The sequence below is a fragment of the Phycodurus eques genome, chromosome 18 (assembly GCF_024500275.1).
Source record: "Phycodurus eques isolate BA_2022a chromosome 18, UOR_Pequ_1.1, whole genome shotgun sequence".
Classification (NCBI taxonomy): Eukaryota; Metazoa; Chordata; class Actinopteri; order Syngnathiformes; family Syngnathidae; genus Phycodurus; species Phycodurus eques.
In genome coordinates, this window is record NC_084542.1 from 3303680 (window position 1) to 3324893 (window position 21214).

Here is a 21214-nt window from a genome sequence, read left to right on the forward strand (position 1 = left end):
GGGTACACCCTGAACTAGTTGCCAGCCAATCGCAGGGCACATACAAACAAACAACTAACCGCATTCACATTCACACCGGGCAATTTAATTAACCTACCATGCATGTTTTTGGGATGTGGGAGGAAACCAGAGTGCCCGGAGAAAACCCACGCAAGCATGGGGAGAACATGCAAACTCCACACAAGCGGAGCCGGGATTTGAACCCCGGTCCTTAGAACTGTGAACCAGATGCTCTAACCAGTCGTCCGCCATACCACCAACCTTTATCCTATTTTCCCAAATTAAGGTCATTATACTGTAGAACTTTTTTTTATTTTTACATAATGGACACAAAAATACTGGCAACCTTTCAATATTGTACTGAGCAGCCAGGTCAGAGACATATTAACCTTGTTCCTCTTTCAGTCAATGGTCATCATAATTACAAATACATATATATACAATATTCTCTCTTTGGGTTGCCATTACTGAGCCAGTTCTTCATTGGCATTACAAAAAAGGGCCAACAAAGCTAAACACTCTTAAGGACACAAATAAATGATTACTGTACTGAGGTCGAGATAAAACAATATATATATATATATATATATATATATATATATATATATATATATATATATATATATAACAATGTTCTGGATTTTTGTGCCAGTTAAAACCATATAATTCTAGAATGAATGATGAACATTATACGTTTCAATTCAATATCTCTATTTTTTATTTTATTTTACAGAGGCAGGATTGGGCTCTTCCACCACATTAATCACAGCAACAACTGGAATACAAACAACGGTGATAAGTAAGAGTTTATGAATTCGGTGATCAGAAGATGCTGTCGTACTTCTACTACCACTACTACTAGACTATACTACACTGTCGTACTTCTACTACAACTACTACTACATTATGTTACACTGTAGTATACTACTATACTACAACCCCAATTCCAATGAAGTTCGGACGTTGTGTTAAACATAAATACAAACAGAATACAATGATTTGCAAATCATGTTCAATCTATATTTAATGGAATACACTACAAAGACAAGATAATTAATGTTCAAACTAATAAAGGTTATTGTTTTTTGCAAATAATAATTAACTTAGAATTCTATGGCTGCAACACATTCCAAAAAAGCTGGGACAGGTGGCAAAAAAGACTGAGAAAGTTGAGGAATGCTCATCAAACACCTGTTTGGAACATCCCACAGGTGAACAGGCTAATTGGGAACAGGTGGGTGCCATGATTGGGTAGAAAAGGAGCTTCCCTGAATTGTTCAGTCATTCACAAGCAAAGATGGGGCGAGGTTCACCTCTTTGTGAACAAGTGCGTGAGAAAATAGTCGAACAGTTTAAGGACAATGTTCCTCAACGTACAATTGCAAGGAGTTTAGGGATTTCATCATCTACGGTCCATAATATAATCAAAAGGTTCAGAGAATCTGGAGAAATCACTGCATGTAAGCGGCAAGGCCGAAAACCAACAATGAATGCCCGTGACCTATGATCCCTCAGGCGGCACTGCATCAAAAACCGACATCTATGTGTAAAGGATATTACCACATGGGCTCAGGAACAGTTCGGCGCTACATCCATAAGTGCAACTTAAAACTCTACTATGCAAAGCAAAACCCATTTATCAACAACACCCAGAAACGCCGCTGGCTTCTCTGGGCCCGAGCTCATCTAAGATGGACTGATGCAAAGTGGAAAAGTGTTCTGTGGTCTGACGAGTCCACATTTCAAATTGGTTTTAGAAATTGTGGACGCCGTGTCCTCCGGACCAAAGAGGAAAAGAACCATCCGGGCTGTTATGGACGCAAAGTGCAAAAGCCAGCATTTGCGATGGTATGGGGCTGTGTTAGTGCCAATGGCATGCGTAACTTACACATCTGTTAAGGCACCATTAAAGCTGAAAGGTACATACAGGTTTTGGAGAAACATATGCTGCCATCCAAGCAACGTCTTTTTCATGGACGCCCCTGCTTATTTCAGCAAGACAATGCCAAACCACATTCTGCACGTGTTCCAACAGCGTGGCTTCGTAGTAAAAGAGTGCGGGTACTAGACTGGCCTGCCTGCAGTACAGACCTGTCTCCCATTGAAAATGTGTGGTGCAGTATGAAGCGTAAAATACAACAACGTAGACCCCGGAGCTGAAGCTGTACATCAAGCAAGAATGGGAAAGAATTCCACCTACAAAGCTTCAACAATTAGTGTCCTCAGTTCCCAAACGTTTATTGAATGTTTTTAAAAGAAAAGGTGATGTAACACAGTGGTAAACATGACCCTGTCCCAGCTTTTCTGGAACGTGTTGCAGCCGTAAAATTCTAAGTTCATGATTATTTGCTAAAAACAATCAAGTTTATCAGTTTCAACATTAAATATCTTGTCTTTGTAGTGTATTCAATTAAATATAGGTTGAACATGATTTGCAATTCATTGTATTCTGTTTTATTTATGTTTAACACAACGTCCCAACTTCATTGGAATTGTATTATATTTTAAATACTACACACACACACACACACACACACACATACCTGCAGTGCCAGGACAATGTCTAGTAGCACTGTACTGCCCCATCATAATTGGCCTCTGCTGGGCTGAGGCACCTAGAGAAGAAGGCGCAGGGGTGCAGTCTCTGGTTGACTGGGGACTTCTGAGACAGGACCCCCCCCCACTCGTGTATCAGATGCGTCCACCTTGACAACAAAAGGAAGGTCAGGATTAGGATGACTTAACACAAGAGCCTTCACAAACAATTGTTTAATAGCAACAAAAGCTACTTCAGCTTCAGGGGTCCATACAAATGGTATTTTATTTGATGTAAGCCTAGTCAGAGGTCCCACCTTAAGGCTGTAATTACAGATAAATTACCTATAAAAAAAAATTAAGAAAACCCAAAAACCTATGCAAGTGCCTCCTTGATGTTAGAGTTCGCCAATCAACCACAGACTGGACCTTGGCTGGATCGGCTCGAAGCTGGCCCTTCTCGACGATGAACCACAAACACTGGACTGACTCCGCATGAAATTCGCACTTCTCTGCCTTGACGTAAAGACGATTTTCCATCAAGCACTGCAACACCATGCGGACATGTTGGCGATGGTCATGTAAAGATCTCGGGGGTTGGTGGGGGGGGGGGAGATAAAAAATAATAAAAAAAATCAAGATATCGTCTAGGTACACAAAAAAAATACATTTATCATGTCCCGCAGCACATCATTAATAAGGCACTGAAAGGCAGCAGGCGCATTCGTGAGTCCAAAAGGCCATGACCAAATACTCAAAATGACCGAATCGAAAATGGAACGCGGTCTTCCACTAAGCTCCCTCCTTTATACTCACCAAGTGATAGGCGTTGCGCAGATCTACTTTTGTGAACACGTTTGCCGATTGCAAAGGAGCAAACGCCGAGTCCAACAGCAGGAGAAGATACTTATTCTTTATTGTGATGTCATTGAGACCCCGGAAATCGACACAGTCGCAGGTTCTTTTTTAATCAATGAAGTAAATTCCAGCGCCGACCGGCGACGACGAGGGACAAATCAACCCGGCAGCTAGCGAAGTCGAAATATAAATATTTAATGCATCTTGCTCCGGCTTGGAAACCTGATACAATCTAGCACTCGTTAGCGGCGTGACTCTACAGATGGCTAGACTCTACAGAACAGTCGCATGGACGATGTGGAGGTAGAGACTGGGCACGATCCTTACTGAACGCCAATCACAAATCGTGGTGCACTACCGGTACATTGGCCAAATCGTTGTGCTCGTCTTCTTTAACACAGGAGGGAAGTAGTTAACATGGCAGATGGCAGACAGTGAGAATGAAAAAATAGGTTAGTGTGGTAAAAAACCTACTTGTTGAGCAAACTAAGATGAGACAGAGCACAAACGTCGGCAGCGAACATGTGGCAAAAACAGGTGAATATTCCAATGCCCGCACACTGTCACTAAAAAGGCTGTTATAATTCGCGACAGGTGCGTCGCCAATGTCAACGTCCACCATAGGTCACCCAGACAGAAAGACAATTCAAAAACAGAGACATAACAGCTGTAGTGAAAAAATAACGGTTTATCAGATGCAAAAGGATTGTCCCCCCCCTACCTATAGCTATACTTTTGTCAAGCTGATTTAATAGTTTTACAGAACAGCACTCATCATTACAATGACCTTAAACACTAATAACAACAACAGTGGCAACAGTTTATGAATTCTTGTCTTTTAAAAATTTAGATGCCTACAACAGACGACTGTCTTCAAAAAAATTGTTTCAACAAGAGACAATGTTTGCGGATATCATTTTACAGACACAACACTGATTTCCACAACAGTACCCAACAGTCTGAAAAAAATACTGTGTGAATATGAATCAGTTGTAGTAAACATGTTTTATTGTGCCATGTCTCCCAACAGTGCCTCCATTTGTTCATGAATACCTCATCTCTATCGAGTTGAATACCACAGACATGGGTGTGATAAACCTACTGAGGAACATTCTGAGAAATACCAGTTATCCCATACATATCAACAGCTACTCAAAGTTCTCTACCATCAACATAACTACAGGTAAATAAAAAAAATTCTTTTGGGAGGAATCAATCCATCATTTCAGTGTGAAATACATGACTTATTTCTGTTAAATAAACTATACTATTGAATTACAACAGTAACATGCTGTTACCATGCACAGTAATTAAACTGACAATGTCACTAAATACTAAACAATGTCTTTCACTTTATATAAGGTGAATTGTTTTGGACAATGGTAAGGAACAGGTCAATAGGTAACTAAATTGCCGTTAATGTCTCTGTACGCTATGGTTTGATCATGTGCTACCTTTGAACAATATCAGTTTGAAAATATACAGTATATTGTCATTTCCATTTTCACCAATGCAACAAAAAAGTTACCTGTTGATGCAGCTCACTGGTCAATGGTGCTTTTTTAAATTGTGTTTTTGTGGTACTGAGGAGCACCAAGTTGGTGACCTCTGGTATAAGAGGGAAGGAAGGTAATCCTCATCTTCTTCTGATTATAGTTTGCAGTCCAAGCAGTGATGGTTTCCAGTGCATATGTGAGGATCACTATCGTTGGTCATGTAACCAGTGTTTCCTGCATGGATCATGTGACAACATCACTAATGACACATGTGGATGCATCAATGCCATTCCCTCTGGTGGACAATATTGCCAATCAGTCGATCAACACAGTAAGACGTTTGAAGCAATGATGTTGGTCGTAACACACAAACAATTGAGATTTAAGTTGAAGCTCACGTGGGCAATGACAGTGAGACCTGGAAGGGAGTGATTGGGAATAACTTCTGTGCTCATCACGGACTGTCCATAACGTACACCATGTTCAGACATAGGTGTGTCCACGTGCACTTGGCACCAGTAGACCTAGACCACAGTTCGATGATGAACTTTGTAGTTGTGTCATTGGACTTGCAGCTGCATTTCTTGGACACTCGGATGAAGAAAGGGGCAGAGCTGTCAACCGATCACCACATGCTGGTGAGCTGACTCTGATGGTGGTGGAAGATGCCGGTCCGACCTGGCAGACCCAACCATATTGGGAGGAGCTGCTGGGAACATCTGGAAGAGTCCCCTGTCAGAAGAAGTTTCAACTCCCACCTCTGGCAGAACTTCACCCACGTCCCGGGTGTGGGGGACATTGAGTCCGAGTGGACCATGTTCCGTGCCTCCATTGTTAATGCGGCCGACAGGAGCTTTGGCCGTAAAGTGGTCAGTGCCTGTCCCCGAACCTTTTGGTAAACACCAGGGGTAAGGGATGCCGTCAAGCCAAAGAAGGAGGTGTCCTATCAGGCCTTTTTGGCCAGTGGCCCTCCGGATGAAGCTGATAGGTACCGGCTGGCCAAGCGGAAGGCAGGTTTAGTGGTGGCTGTGGCAAAAACACGGACGTGGGAGGAGTTCAGTGAAGCCTTGGAAAACAACTATTGGACAGCTTCGAGGAAATTCTGGTTCACCATCCGGCATCACGGGAGGGGGAACCAGTGCACCATCAACACTGCGTATAGTGAGGATAGGCCACTGTTCTCCTCATTTCGGGACGTTGTGAGTCGGTGGACTGAATACTTTGAAGACCTCCTCAATTCTACCGACACGCCTTACACGAGGAAGCAGAGTCTGGGAACCTTGAGGCGAGTTACCCTATCTCTGGGGTTGAAGTCACAAAGGTGGTTAAAAAGCTCCTCGGTGGCAGGGCCCCAGGGGTGGGTGAGATCAGCCCAGAGTGTCAAAAGGCTAAAGGATGTTGTAGGGCATCCTGGTTGACACGCCTCTGCAACATCCCATGGCCATCGGGGACAGAACCTCTGGATTGGCAAACCGGGGCGGTGGTCCCCCGTTTTAAGGAGGAGGACCGGAGGGTGTGTTCCAACTACAGGGGGATCACACTACTCAGCCTCCCTGGTAAGGTCTATTCAGGGGTGCTGGAAAAGAGGGTCAGTCGGGAAGTCGAATCTTAGATTCAGGAGGAGCAGTGTGTTTTTCGTCCTGGCCGTGTAACAGTGAACCAGCTCTGCACCCTCAGCAGTGTCCTCAAGAGTGCGTGGGAGTTCGCCCAACCAGTCGACGTGTTTTGTAGACTTGGAGAAGGCGGTCGATCGTGTCCCTCGGGGATTCCGTGGAAGGTACTCCGGGAGCATGGGGCACAGGACCCCTTGATATGGGCTGTTCAGTTCCTGCATGGCGTGTGTCAGAGTTTGGTCCCCATTGCTGGCAGTAAGTCGAATACATTTCCAGTGAGGGTTGGACTCTGCCAAGGCTGCCCTTTGTCACCGATTCTGTTCATAACTTTTATGGACAGAATTTCTAGGCGCGGCCGAGGCATAGAGGGGGTCCGGTTTAGTGGCCTTAGTATTGCATCTCTGCTTTTTGCAGATGATATATTTCTGTTGGCTTCATCAAGCCATGCCAGCTCTCACTGGAGCGGTTCACAGAAGAGTGTGAAGTGGGTTGGGATGAAAATCAGCACCTCCAAATCTCAGACCATGGTCCTCAGTCGGAAACGGGTGGAGTGTCCTCTCCAGGTCGGGGGAAGAGATCCTGCCCCAAGTGGAGAAGTTTAAGTATCTCAGGGTCTTGTTCATCAGTGACAGAAGAATGGAGCAGGAGATCGACAGGCATATCGGTGGAAGAAGATCCCGGATACAAGCGGCCGAAACGAGTTTTCACCGCAGGGTGTCCGAGCTCTCCCTTAGAGATAGGGTGAGAACCTTGAACCCAATCCACCCCCCCACCCACCTCCCTCCAGGGCACTTCCCACCGGGAGGAGGCCCAGGGGATGACCCAGGACACGCTGGAGAGACTACATCTCTCGGCTGGCTTGGGAATGCCTCGGTATCCTCCTGGAAGAGCTGGATGAAGTGGCTGGGGAGAGGGAAGTCTGGGGTCCCTGCTTAAGATGCTGTCCCCGCAAACCGACCTCAGATATGCAGAATAAATGGATGGATGGAATTTGAAAATGTCTTGGTACAATGTTTATCTATGTAATTAGCATGATATTAACTTCTCCTATTCTTTCTTACAGACTTTACATCTTGTCCTGTTACAACAACGTCGCCAACATGTAACTGGACAATATTTGTTGAAAAGAATGTGAAACAATTAGTTTTGTAGACAAAGTTTGTTGACTGTGTTTTCCCTCCAGCTCCTCCATTGGATCATGAATACCTCATATCTATTGAGCTTAGCACCACAGATATGAGTGTGATAGCCCTGCTCAGGAGCATTCTGAGAAACACCTTTTATCCCATAGACATCAACAGCTACTCAAAAATCTCTGCTCTCAACATAACTACGGGTATATATAAATCTTTTTCTTTTTTTGAGTCAATCAGTCGTATGAAATAAATTAGCTCTATTCATTTCATGAAGGTAAAGAATATTGAATGACAATGACAATAATAAAATGCTGTTAATAACCAGTTATTAAAGTGAATATATCACATAATATGAGGCAGTTTAATGAACAGTGAAATACTTTATTTATGGTGGGTTGTTTGAGACTATCAACGAGTTCATAGGGGTAGTAGTTAGCAAGTCTACTTCACAGTCAAGATGTCCCAGCTTCAAATTCACAGAATCAGCCCCTCCTGTCTGGAGTTTGTAAGTTCTCTCTATTTTCTCATGATACTGCTGCTTTTTCCCATGTTCCAAAAAAAACCCATATTAGCTTTATTGACTCAAATTTGCGCAGAGGTGTGAAAGTGTAAATGGTTGTTTATTTATATGTGCCCACCTCTTGTCCAAAGTCAACGGGGATAGGCTCTGTTTCACTTTTTTATTTAAAAAAATAAGGACATCATAGTCAATGGATGGATCGTTAATCGGCATCCAAATTGCCCTTAACGTCCAATGTCACTTGGTCTTTGTGAGAAACTTAAGTAAACTTATACTATAATTTGAAAATAAGTCATTGGTGCAGAGGATATGAAGGTGACTTAACTTCTGTTATTAATTTTAGTTTGCAGTCCAAGCAGTGTTGGTTTCCAGTGCATATGTGAGGATCACTATCATTGGTCATGTGACCAGTGTTTCCTCCATGGACCATGCGACAACATCACTAATGACACATGTGGCTGCATCAATGCCATTCCCTTTGATGGACAATATTGTCAATCTGTCGATCTACAGAGTAAGACATTTTGAACCAATGATGTACAGTAGTAAAACACAAACAGTTGACATTCAAGACGAAAATGGATTAGTTTTTTTTCTTCCATAATTAGCATGACATTAACTTTTCCACTTCTTCCTTACAGACTTTACAGCTTGTCCAGTTACAACATCTCCAACAACATGTAAGCATAACTGGACAATATTTGCTAAAAAGAATGTTAAACAATTGGTGGTAGAGACTACGATTGTTGACTGTGTTCTCCTACAGCTCCTGTATTTGATCATGAATACCTCATCTCTATCGAGGTCAGCACCACAAATATGAGCGTGATAAACCTACTGAGAAACATTCTGAGAAACACCAGTTATCCCATATACATCAACAGCTACTCAGAAATCTCTGACATCAACATAACGACAGGTAAATATAAATATTTCATGGGATGAATGAATAATTTAGTAATTTAAATATTTGAGCTTCATCTAGTACACTAAGACTATGGAATGACAATAATGAAATGCAATTAACACACAGTCAGTAAGTAACAATATCATACAATCTTATGCAGTTTAATGAACAGTACTGTCCTTTATTTACGGTGAATTATTTGGCCATAGGAATGGCAACGGCGCACTACTCGTTTACATTAAGATGAAGAAAAACAACAGCTTTCATGCATTGTATTTGTCTGGCACTGTCTGCCCGAACGTGGATATTTTAGCTCACTTGAGAAAATACTGTGCAATAAATTGTAGATGTTTTTTGTAGTTTTGACTGTGCAGACACGCACACACATCATTTTATTTTGCTTTTTTTTTTTTTTTATTGTTCATGCTGTAGTAAAAAACTGGTTACTCATTATTTACTCAGTAATTAATAATTTCACTTTTTACTCGGCATTTTTTTGAGGACTATTATTTACTTGGTGGCCGACTGGTTAGCACATCTGCCTCCCAGTTCTGAGGACCGGGATTGGAATCCCAGCCCCGCCTGTGTGGAGTTTGTTTGTTCTTCCTGTGCCCGTGTGGGTTTTCTCAGAGCACATCGGTTTCCTCCCACATACAAAAAACATGCATGTCAGGTTTATTGAAGACTCTAAATTGCCCGTAGGTGTGAATGTGAGTGCGAATGGTTGTTTGTTTCCATGTGCCCTGCAATTGGCTGGCAACCAGTTCAGGGTGAACCCCGCATCTCGCCCGAAGACAGCTGGGATAGGCTCCAGCACGCCCATGACCCTAGTGAGGAGAAGCACTATGGAAAATGGATACTATTTACTTTTACTTGAGTCACATTGTCAAGTAACAGTACTTGTGTACATTTGGCTACTCTACCCACCTCTGGAGCAGACATCCTCTATTGTTACTCTTACATTTAATCACCATTTTTTTGTCATCAGATCAGCTAGTGTCATATTTGTTGTACCGGTCTTTTGCATTTTCACGTTGAGGTGCTATGGGTTATGGTCCGAAGTGGTACAGCGAAGCACGTAACATCGACAAGAGCTGATCCGCTAGTACATTTTGTCTTAATTAGGAAACGCGGCTACAATTATCTAATTAGTTTACTGATGTTAAAAATTCTGAAATGGCTAATAAAAACTGAAAAATATTGCACGTAATATTTTCCTGGAGACCCCTCCTTGAGCAGTCACCTTATCGTGGTGGAGGGGCTTGTGTCCCAATGATCCTAGGAGGTAAGTTGTCTGGGGCTTTATGCCCCTGGCAGGGTCACCCATGACAAACAGGTCCTAGGTGATGGACCAGACAAAGCACGGCTCAGAGACCCCTTATGATGACGACAAACAATGGACTTCATTTTCCCTTGCCCGGACGCGGGTCACCGGGGCCCCCCACTGGAGCCAGGCCTGGTGGTGGGGCTAGAAGGCGAGCGCCTGGTGGCCGGGCCTGCACCCATGGGGCCTGGCCGGACACAGCCCGAAAGGGTAACGTTGGTCCCCCTTCCCATGGGCTCACCACCTGTGGGAGGGGCCATTGGGGTCATTTGCAATGTGAGCTGGGCGGTGGCCGAAGGCCTTATCTGATTGATAAAGACCTTATCAATCAGATCCCCGGCTACAGAAGCTGAATCTAGGGACGTGGAATGTCACTTCTCGGGCAGGTGTGCGAGTTCAAGCAGTTCCGACTAGATATAGTCTGACTCGCCTCCACACACAGCTTGGGCTCTGGTACCAGTCCTCTCGAGACAGTTTGGACTCTCTTCCACTGGAGTTGCCAAGAAGGTGTGAGTATACTTATTGCCCCCCCCGGCTTGGCACCTGTACATTGGGGTTCACCCCGGTGGACAAGAGGGTGGGGGGACGGGTCCTGACTGTTGTTTGTGCCTATGCACCAAACATTAGTTCAGAGTGCCCACCCTTTTTTAGAGTCCTTGGAGGGGGGTACTGGAGAACGATGGAGTCCCCGCTGGGGACTCCATCGTTCTGCTGGGGGACTTCAATGCTCACGTGGGCAATGACAGTGAGACCTGGAAGGGTGTGATTGGGATGAGATCCTGCCCCAAGTAGAGTTCAAGTATCTTGGGGTCTTGTTCACGATTGAGGGAAGAATGGAACGGGAGATCGACAGGCGGATCGGTGCAGCGTCTGCAGTGATGCAGACTTTGTATCGGTCCGTTGTGGTAAAGGAGCTACGGCGAAAGACGAAGCTCTCAATTTACCGGTCGATCTACGTTCCTACTATCACCGATGGTCACGAGCTGTGGGTCGTGATCAAAAGAACAAGATCCCGGATACAAGCGGCCAAAATGACTTTCCTCCACAGGGTGTCCGGGCTCTCCCTTAGAGATGGGGTGAGAAGCTCAGTCATCCGGGGTGAGAAGCTCAGTCATCCGGGAGGATCACAGTCGCTGCTCCATCTGATTCGCATGCCTTCCGGACACCTCCCTGGTACGTCCCACCGGGAGGAGACCCAGGACACGCTGGAGAGACTACGTCCTTCGGCTGGCCTGGGAACACTTCGGGATCCCCCCGGAAGAGCTGGATGAAGTGGCTGGGGAGAGGGAAGTCTGGGCATCCCCGATAAAGCTACTGCAGCCACAACCAGAGCCAGATAAGCGGTAGGTGGGAACGAAGAAAAGAAGAAAAAAAAAAGGATTTTCCTGGAGAACGCATTTGGGATTAGCTTTTGAAGTTGGTAAGTGAAAAATGCAGTGTAACAATGATTTGAGTCAATTCCTTTCCAAAATGAGTGTTTTAAGAGGAGGATGCCATTTGTGGCACAGCTTGAAACAGGCATCAGGTGGACATGGACCACCTGATGCCTGTGTGAAGATATTTTTTTTGCATGCAACAGTCTCCCAGTTTGCTTAATTTGTTAAAATCTAAAAATATTCTCTGCGAGGGGTCCAGGATCCCCCCAGCCCCAAAAATATTTTCTTTCATGCCTTTGGTGTTTGAGAACTAATATTGTAGTTTTCCCACAATACTCCCATGTTCCTGTAGGCTCAGTCTTTAGCATACATTACTTGAACCAGTTTTTCAAAAAATAGAAAAATAGTATTAAGGTAAAATGTTTTAATTGTCAGACATGTTACATGAAACTGAGATCAAGGCCTTCAATCATGCTGCAGCCATCAAGACAACGGTACACGTCAAAACATTCACAGTGAACACACCGTGTTGAGTCAGCATCATCCATTCTGTCATTCTGATAGCTGTTGCTCATGTCAGACATGAAGATGCTCACTCTGGTTGTGGTCGAAGGAGTCGTTCTGTTGGCCCTTGCCGCTCATGTTGCGGCGCTGCTGGTCGTGGCTGAAGGCGTCATTCGGTTGGCCCTTGCCGCTCATGTGGCTCTTCTGGTCGTGGCTGAAGGCGTCGTTCTGTTGGCCCTTGCCGCTCATGTTGTGGCTCGGCTGGTCGTGGCTGAAGGCGTCGTTCTGTTGGCCCTTGCCGCTCATGTTGTGGCTCTTCTGGTCGTGGCTGAAGGAGTCGTTCTGTTGGTCCTTGCCACTCGTGTTGCGGCTCTTCTTGTCGTGCCTGAAGGAGTCGTACTGTTGGCCCTTGCCGCTTATGTTGCGGCTCGGCTGGTCGTGGTGGCTGAAGGAGTCGTTCTGTTGGCCCTTGCCGCTCATGTTGTGGCTCTTCTGGTCGTGGCTGAAGGCGTCGTTCTGTTGGCCCTTGCCGCTCATGTTGTGGCTCGGCTGGTCGTGGCTGAAGGCGTCGTTCTGTTGGCCCTTGCCGCTCATGTTGTGGCTCTTCTGGTCGTGGCTGAAGGAGTCGTTCTGTTGGCCCTTGCCGCTCATGTGGCTCGGCTGGTCGTGGCTGAAGGAGTCGTTCTGTTGGCCCTTGCCGCTCATGTGGCTCGGCTGGTCGTGGCTGAAGGAGTCGTTCTGTTGGCCCTTGCCGCTCATGTTGTGGCTCGGCTGGTCTAGGCTGAAGGCGTCGTTCTGTTGGCCCTTGCCGCTCATGTTGTGGCTCGGCTGGTCGTGGCTGAAGGCGTCATTCTGTTGGCCCTTGCCGCTCATGTTGTGGCTCGGCTGGTCGTGGCTGAAGGCGTCGTTCTGTTGGCCCTTGCCGCTCATGTTGAGGCTCGGCTGGTCGTGGCTGAAGGCGTCGTTCTGTTGGCCCTTGCCGCTCACGTGGCTCGGCTGGTCGTGGCTGAAGGCGTCGTTCTGTTGGCCCTTGCCGCTCATGTTGTGGCTCGGCTGGTCGTGGCTGAAGGAGTAGTTCTGTTGGCCCTTGCCGCTCATGTTGTGGCTCTTCTGGTCGTGCCTGAAAGAGTCGTTCTGTTGGCCCTTGCCGCTCATGTTGTGGGTCTTCTGGTCGTGGCTGAAGGAGTCGTTCTGTTGGCCCTTGCCGCTCATGTGGCTCGGCTGGTCGTGGCTGAAGGAGTCGTTCTGTTGGCCCTTGCCGCTCATGTGGCTCGGCTGGTCGTGGCTGAAGGAGTCGTTCTGTTGGCCCTTGCCGCTCATGTTGTGGCTCAGCTGGTCGTGGCTGAAGGAGTCGTTCTGTTGGCCCTTGCCGCTCATGTTGTGGCTCAGCTGGTCGTGGCTGAAGGAGTCGTTCTATTGGCCCTTGCCGCTCATGTTGTGGCTCGGCTGGTCGTGGCTGAAGGCGCCGTTCCTCACATTGTCGCTTGAGTCACTCTTTAGGTTGTAGCTCACATTGTAGCTTGCTTCATCATCAAGTTGCATTTGTCCTTCACCGCCCTGATGAATATATATATATATATATATATATGAATATCTATTGATCGATCTATCCATCCATAGATATATCTATCTATATAAATAAAAAAGCCTACATGAGTTGTCATTCAAAATTAAATGCATAATAATAGACTAAACCAGTGTTTCTCCAACAACTGCCATCCATTTATTAAATCTATGCATGTGTTCAGGATACAGCTAACTGAGGGCACACGAAGAACTCATGACCTTTGCATTCCTACCCCTGAACCCTAATCCAGCAGACCAGGCCTACAAACCACCAGACATCATTTTAACTCAAGTGGACCAGTAAAATTAGATTAGTGGCATGCTCCTCCAAACAAAGGAAACCATTGCACACAAGTTTAGGATGAAATCCAATAGTAGGGGTGTTCTATTCTCCCATACTGGTCTCATGTCCCATTCCCAATAAGTGCAAAAGCCATGACTTCTCATCTGGCTCTCGTTTCTCTGCCAAGTTTAAAAACCTTTAAGACTCCCAAAAATAAAATAAAAAATAAAATAAAAATAAAAATTCAAACAACACTTATCCAAATCAATATACACTACACGTGACAGGCAAAAGAATTAAATGCACTTCATTTTGCTGGCAGGAATGTAAAATAATCTGTGCATTCACCAGGCCAATATATCCACTAAAGTCTGAATTTCAAGCAAACTGAGCCAAGCAGTCATTGCAAGGCAGATACTTCCGAACACCCCTGGTCACATTAAATATTTGTCATCTGCCTAAAAATGTCAACATTTCAACCTACAAGAAGTTTAGTTCAGTGGTTAAACAACTTCTGTTTAAGACTACTGTGGCTAAATTTGCCTTAATTTATGTGACAAAGCTTTAAAGACCCTGTACAATTCAAAAGTTTTTAAGTGCATTTTAAAATTGCTAAAAATGTGTAACGAGAACTACGTAGTGTTGAATTGTGGCTACATAGCACTAAGCTTTTTCCACAATTGTGTTCTGTATCTTTTGGCTGTGGCCAAAACAATTGCCCAGTGATATCGTTGGGTGTCCCCTTCCATACTATGCAAGATTTTAAAACAGACACAAAATGTTTGCCATGTATAATGAAAGCCAGGCTATGTGGTTCACATTGGTTACACTAGACCAGTTACTTCCAACCTCTATGAAGCCAAGGCACATTTTACAATTGAAATATCTCACAGCACACCAAACAAAAATGTCAGAAAAAGTAGATCCATTACTGTATATACTTACTGCCATCTAATAGAAGAGCATTTATTCATTGAGTTTGTCACTATGCTTCACTGGCATAAATGGATGAATAAAGAAACATGTCTTGGAAATAATTCTTTGAGCAATTAAGTAAAAGAAAAAAAATCATAACTTCCAACGGCACACCTGAAGAGTTCACACAGTCCACTAATGTGCCCGGCACACTGGTTTGGAATCACTGCACTAGACCAATAAATAATGTTGGGCAACATCTAAATTTGAACATTTTGTCTCAAGCTCTGATTTAAAGGGAAAAAAAAAAAAAAAAAAAAATCTTGTTACTCACTATCAAAAACATGCATGGTAGGTTGATTGAAGACTCCAAATTGCCTGGAGGTATGAATGCAAATGCTTGTTTCTAAGTGCCCTACAATTGGCTGGTGACCAGTTTAGGGTGTACCACGCCTCTCGCCCGATAGGCTCCAGCACACCCGCTACCCTAGTGAGGAGAAGCGGTGTGGAAAATGAAATGGCTGGATACTATTTACTTGAGTCACATTGTCAAGTAACAGTCCCCTGACTTGAGTACAATGTTTAGCTACTCTACCCACCTCTGAAGCGGAAATCCACTATTGCAACAATTTTGCTCACCAGATCAGTGCTGTATTTGGTGCGCTAGTCTTTTCGCATTGAGGTGCTGCGGGTCATGGCACTGGTTGTGGAACCTCGGAGAACACGTAACATCGGCGAAAAGAGTTGATCCGCTCGTACATTTTGTCTTAATTAGGAAACATGGCGACAATTATCTTAAATTTACTCATGTTGATGTTAAACATTAAGCAATGGAGCTCTCAGGATTGTGTCACAACAGAATAAACTTCAAATTCAGAAATGACCAATTAAAACTGAAAAATCTTGTACTTAATATTTTCCAGGAGGCGGCATTTGGGATTAGCTTTTGAAGTTGGTAATAGTGAAAAAATGAAGTGAAAAAGATGATTTGAGCCAATTCTTTTCCAGAATGAGTGCTAAAAGAGGATGCTATTTTTGTGGCACATCTTGAAGCAGGCATCAGGTGCAGGTGGAGATGGGCCTGGCTCAAGCTGGAGGCCAGAACAAAAAAAATAAGGCATATTTAATCTTAAGTTTTAAAACAACATGTACTTGAGCAGTGCAAATAAACTTTTTCTGCATGAAATATTTTTTTTTTTGCCTTATTGTACTTTAGCCTGTTCCAGATTGCGTAATTTATTAAACTCCAAAAATATTCTCTGCAAGGACTCGGGGATCCCCCCCAAAATATTTTGTCACCTTTTTCATGCCTTCTTATCCTTTGCAAAGTTTTCATTTTATACTGAAACATTTCCAAAATACTCCCATTAACCTATAGGCTAGTATTCTTTTTAGCATACACAATCACTTGAAACAGTTTTTCCCAAGAATAGTATTAAGGTAAAATGTTTTAATTGTCAGACAGATGTTACATGAAACTGAGATCAATGCCTTCAATCATGCTGCAGCCATAAAGAAAAACTGTACACTTCAAACATTCACAGTGAACACACCGTCGGTTGAGACACCATCATCCATTCTGTCATTAGGGTAGCTGTTGCTCATGTCAGACATGAAGATGCTCACTCTGGTTGTGGTCGAAGGAGTCGTTCTGTTGGCCCTTGCCGCTCATGTTGCGGCGCTGCTGGTCGTGGCTGAAGGCGTCGTTCTGTTGGCCCTTGCCGCTCATGTTGTGGCTCGGCTCGTCGTGGCTGAAGGCGTCGTACTGCTGGCCCTGACCGCTCATGTTGTGGCTCGGCTGGTCGTGGCTGAAGGAGTCGTTCTGTTGGCCCTTGCCGCTCATGTTGTGGCTCGGCTGGTCGTGGCTGAAGGAGTCGTTCGGTTGGCCCTTGCCGCTCATGTGGCTCGGCTGGTCATGGCTGAATGCGTCGTTCTGTTGGCCCTTGCCGCTCATGTTGTGGCTCGGCTGGTCGTGGCTGAAGGAGTCGTTCTTTTGGCCCTTGCCGCTCATGTTGTGGCTCGGCTGAAGGAGTCGTTCTTTTGGCCCTTGCCGCTCATGTTGTGGCTTGGCTGGTCGTCGTTCTTTTGGCCCTTGCCGCTCATGTTGTGGCTCGGCTGGTCGTGGCTGAAGGAGTCGCTCATGTTGCGGCTCGGGTGGTCGCGGCTGAAGGCGTCGTTCGGTTGGCCCTTGCCGCTGATGTTGTGGCTTGGCTGGTCGTGGCTGAAGGCGTCGTTCTGTTGGCCCTTGCCGCTCATGTTGAGGCTCGGCTGGTCGTGGCTGAAGGCGTCGTTCGGTTGGCCCTTGCCGCTCATGTTGTGGCTCGGCTGGTCGTGGCTGAAGGCGTCGTTCGGTTGGCCCTTGCCGCTCATGTTGTGGCTCGGCTGTTCGTGGCTGAAGGCGTCGTTCTTTTGGCCCTTGCCGCTCATGTTGTGGCTTGGCTGGTCGTGGCTGAAGGCGTCGTTCTTTTGGCCCTTGCCGCTCATGTTGTGGCTCTGCTGGCCGTCGCCGAAGGAGTCGTTCCTCACATTGTCATCAAGTTGCATTTGTACTGCACCGCCCCGACAAGGGAGAAAAATCCTGTTAGTTGTCAGTCAAAATTAAGAGTGATAGACGAAAGCAGTGTTTCTCCAACAAGTGCCACCCATTTGTCAAATCTATGCATGTGTAAAGGATACATCTGAGGGCACACGAAGAACTCATGACCTTTGCATTCCAACCCCTGAACCCTAAGCAAAGAGACCAGGCCTACAAACCACTGGACATTTTAACTCAAGTGTACCAGTAAAACTAGATTAATCCCCCCCCCCCCCCCCCCCCCCCGTGACTTCACAATAAAGACCTGTGTGTATAGCTAAATGAGCGAAACTCTGAAAACCTCATGACCGACGTGGCAGTTCAGAATAATGGAGAATGGATTAGTTAAACTGGCCTTCCATGAACCCACTGGAGAGTTTGCAGAGGCCCTGTGGTGTCATTATAACCTCCAGTAAGGTTACTTACTGTGAAGCAGCAGATCTGGGATCAGCCGTGGAGCACGAGTGAAGCCTGCTGGTACTTAAGAGTCACTGCAAGCTGAATTCCAATGAGTGCAATATTTAGTGCATTAAATTCCTGCTTTCAAACATACAAACCCTGCATGAATGTTCCAAGCTTATATAGTGACGTCAATGACCGTTTTTTTAGACACGTCTACTGTCAAGTCTGAAAAGAACATTGTTTTAGCTCAGATGACACGACTGTGTCAATCATGGAACCTAAGTGACATGCTCCACCAAAGAAAGGAAACCATCATTGCATTCGTTCACAATTTTGTGTGAGACAATGAAAAAGCTGGGAATTATTTTGATGTACTGGGTTTTAGCCCACATAAGTTTCAGATAAAATTCAATAGGTGTGGTCTATTCTCCCGCACTGGTCTTTTGTCCCCTTCTTAAAAAGGTGAAAAAGCCATGAATTCTCACCTGGCTCTCGTTTCCCTGCTAAGCGCAAAAACCTTTGCGCCACCCAAAACCCCCTCTGCCCCCTTACCCCACGAGGGTGGCAGAGCCTCATGGGCTCGGCCTGACAAAACCCTTCCCAGCTGATTCAACACTCTCCAGGCCAAAGAACTATCATCCTATTGAATGTAGCAAGCATTCTAGAGAACAGAGGGATCGGGTTTTAATCACTTTTCCAAAAAAACGAGAGAGAGACATGGTGCCCTATATGAGATACAGCTTTGATTGCAACATTTGCTTCAATTGGCACAGAAGTAAACAACAGTTTACTCTGACCCCTCCTTTCAAATAACACCTTTATCCATATCAATATACACTACATGTGAGAGGTAGAACAATTAAATGCACTTCATCTTGCTGGCAGGTGGTAAAATAAACTGCATTCACCAGGCCAATAGACACACTAAAATTTGAATTTCAAGCAAACTGAGCAAGGTAGTCATTGCAAGGCAGATGCTTCCGCAGACCCACACAGACGTTTTGAGTAACTTGTATGAAGAATGGCAGAAACTGCATAAAACTCAGAAGTGGGAGAAAACCCCTGGTCACATATTGAATCTTTGTTGAGCTTACATTTGTCATCTGCCTAAACATGTAAACATTTCAACCTACAAGAAATCTTGATTGTTTAGTGGTTAAACAAATTACGTTGAAGAATACTGTGGCTAATTTTTTCTTAATTTAGGTTAAAAAGCTTTAAAGACCCTGTACAATTCCTAAGTGCATTTAAAAATTGCTAAAAATGTGTAACGAGAACTACATACGGTTAAATTGTGAATACATAGCGCTAAGCTTTTTCACAATTGTGTTCTGTATCTTTTGGCTGTGGCCAAAACAATTGCCCAGTGATAACTTTGGGGGTCCCCTTCCATACTATGCAAGACTTAAAAACCGTGACAAAATGTTTGCCATGTATAGTGAAAGCAGGGCTATGTGGTTTACGTTGGTCACGCGAGACAAGTGAATTCCAACCTTTATGAAGCCAAGGCACATTTTACAATTGAAATATTTCACAGCACACCAAACAAAAATGTAAGAAAAAGTAGATCCATTACTCTGTATACTTACTACCATCTAATAGAAGAGCATTTATTCATTGTGTCTGTCACTATGCCTCACTGGCATAAATAGATGAATAAGGAAACATTTCTTGGAAATAATTATTTGAGCAAGTTTTTATATAAAAAAAAAAAAAATTCCCATAGCACACCTGAACAGTGCTCACAGTACACTAATGTGCCCGGCACACTGGTTTGGAATCACTGCACTTGACCAATAAATTATGTTGGGCAATATCTGAATTTGAACATTATGTCTCAAGCTCTGATTTACAAATTTTTTTTTAGTTTTTTACTGAATACTTCTGTTCAGGTGGTTATTTGGAGTACTTTTTACATTTGATTTATTTAGCATTTACTCAAATACATTTCGATGACTTTGCTCATATAACTGAAGATCAGTAATTAACTAAACAGGCCGAGATTTAACACCAAGTAAATTTAAAAGTGAACTATTCAGTGCATAACACAGACACGTTCCTAAAGTAAAATGGGTACCTTGGCTCAATTTAAGGTTGTGAAAATAGAGTCCAAAACAAAGACTGGAGAAGTTCCAAAAACTCAAGTGAAACATCAGTGAGGCACATCAGTATCAAATAAACCAAGTCTTAAGATCACAAACAGATCTCACCCAAAGACAGCTAGGACAGACTCAAGCATGCCCACAACCAGAGTGATGATAACAGTACAGAAAATAGAGTGATTGAATAATTCGCCCACCTGGAACACCTTTTTTAACCAGAGCATTGGATGCACCTTGTTTAACCCCAGCTGTAAAACAAAGGCCTGCAGACACAAACTCATTTCAGTATTTAGAGATGCAAACATTCTGTTTCCAACACAGACATGGTTCAAGAAATGCTAATAACCACCTTTATCCATCAACACAGCATACACCAAAACACCCACGAGCCAAACAACAGCCATCGCTTCAGTGACAGTTGTTAAGATGACTGACGAGAGGAGCTTTTATAGCAGGTGATAAGAGACCACAGCTGGTGCTCGTTGGCTCTAATTAGCACTAACCATGCCAAGTCAACATAAAAAAAAAAAAGAAAAAAAAGAAAATTCTACCCCAAAGGATACAGATTTACATATATGTTGAGCTCCTGGCTATTATATGAATATATCCAACACAAAGTATATTTATCGACCAAAGACATTTCGATTTTCTCTTTAAAAGATTTGGATTCTGCATTTGATAAAAACCTGAAAAAAAGTAAACAAAGTAGCAAGCATTTTTGTGAGTCTTGATTATAGTCAAGGAAGCATGGTAATGTATAGCATTCATGCAAATGAGTCGTCTTTTGGTGAAATTCGCTGTTTTGAACTCAGAATAGGCCTTTTATGTGAATCGTATAGATCCGATGAATTTTTCCTGGGGGGTGGTCGCTGTCGCTGTCATCATATGCTGTTTCGTATTCCTTGAACACTGGCAGGTAGATCCATTCCACATCCACCATCCACACACAGATGTAATTGTGAATATTACTCTGCGGCGGACTAATACGCGAGCACATTGGCCTGGGGTTCCGCCTGTGCGCTCGTGCTTTGGATAAGTCACTCATGATGGGCACGGCAGTTCTTTTGATTGTACTGAATCATTCGAATCATCCATCCATCCA

General features: G+C 44.3%; 1 protein-coding gene across 3 annotated transcripts in view; it reads left to right on the top strand.

Moving 5' to 3' along the window:
• The window catches only part of tnfrsf21 (tumor necrosis factor receptor superfamily, member 21), a 210674-nt gene that overhangs the window by 89634 nt on the left and 99826 nt on the right, over positions 1-21214 (top strand). For all 3 annotated transcript variants that reach the window (XM_061704192.1, XM_061704193.1, XM_061704194.1), the window contains 8 exons: positions 734-799; positions 4424-4576; positions 5050-5220; positions 7566-7604; positions 7686-7838; positions 8502-8672; positions 8800-8838; positions 8925-9077. In XM_061704192.1, the coding sequence (XP_061560176.1) occupies positions 734-799; positions 4424-4576; positions 5050-5220; positions 7566-7604; positions 7686-7838; positions 8502-8672; positions 8800-8838; positions 8925-9077 (945 nt within the window). The remainder of the gene's footprint in view (positions 1-733; positions 800-4423; positions 4577-5049; positions 5221-7565; positions 7605-7685; positions 7839-8501; positions 8673-8799; positions 8839-8924; positions 9078-21214) is intronic.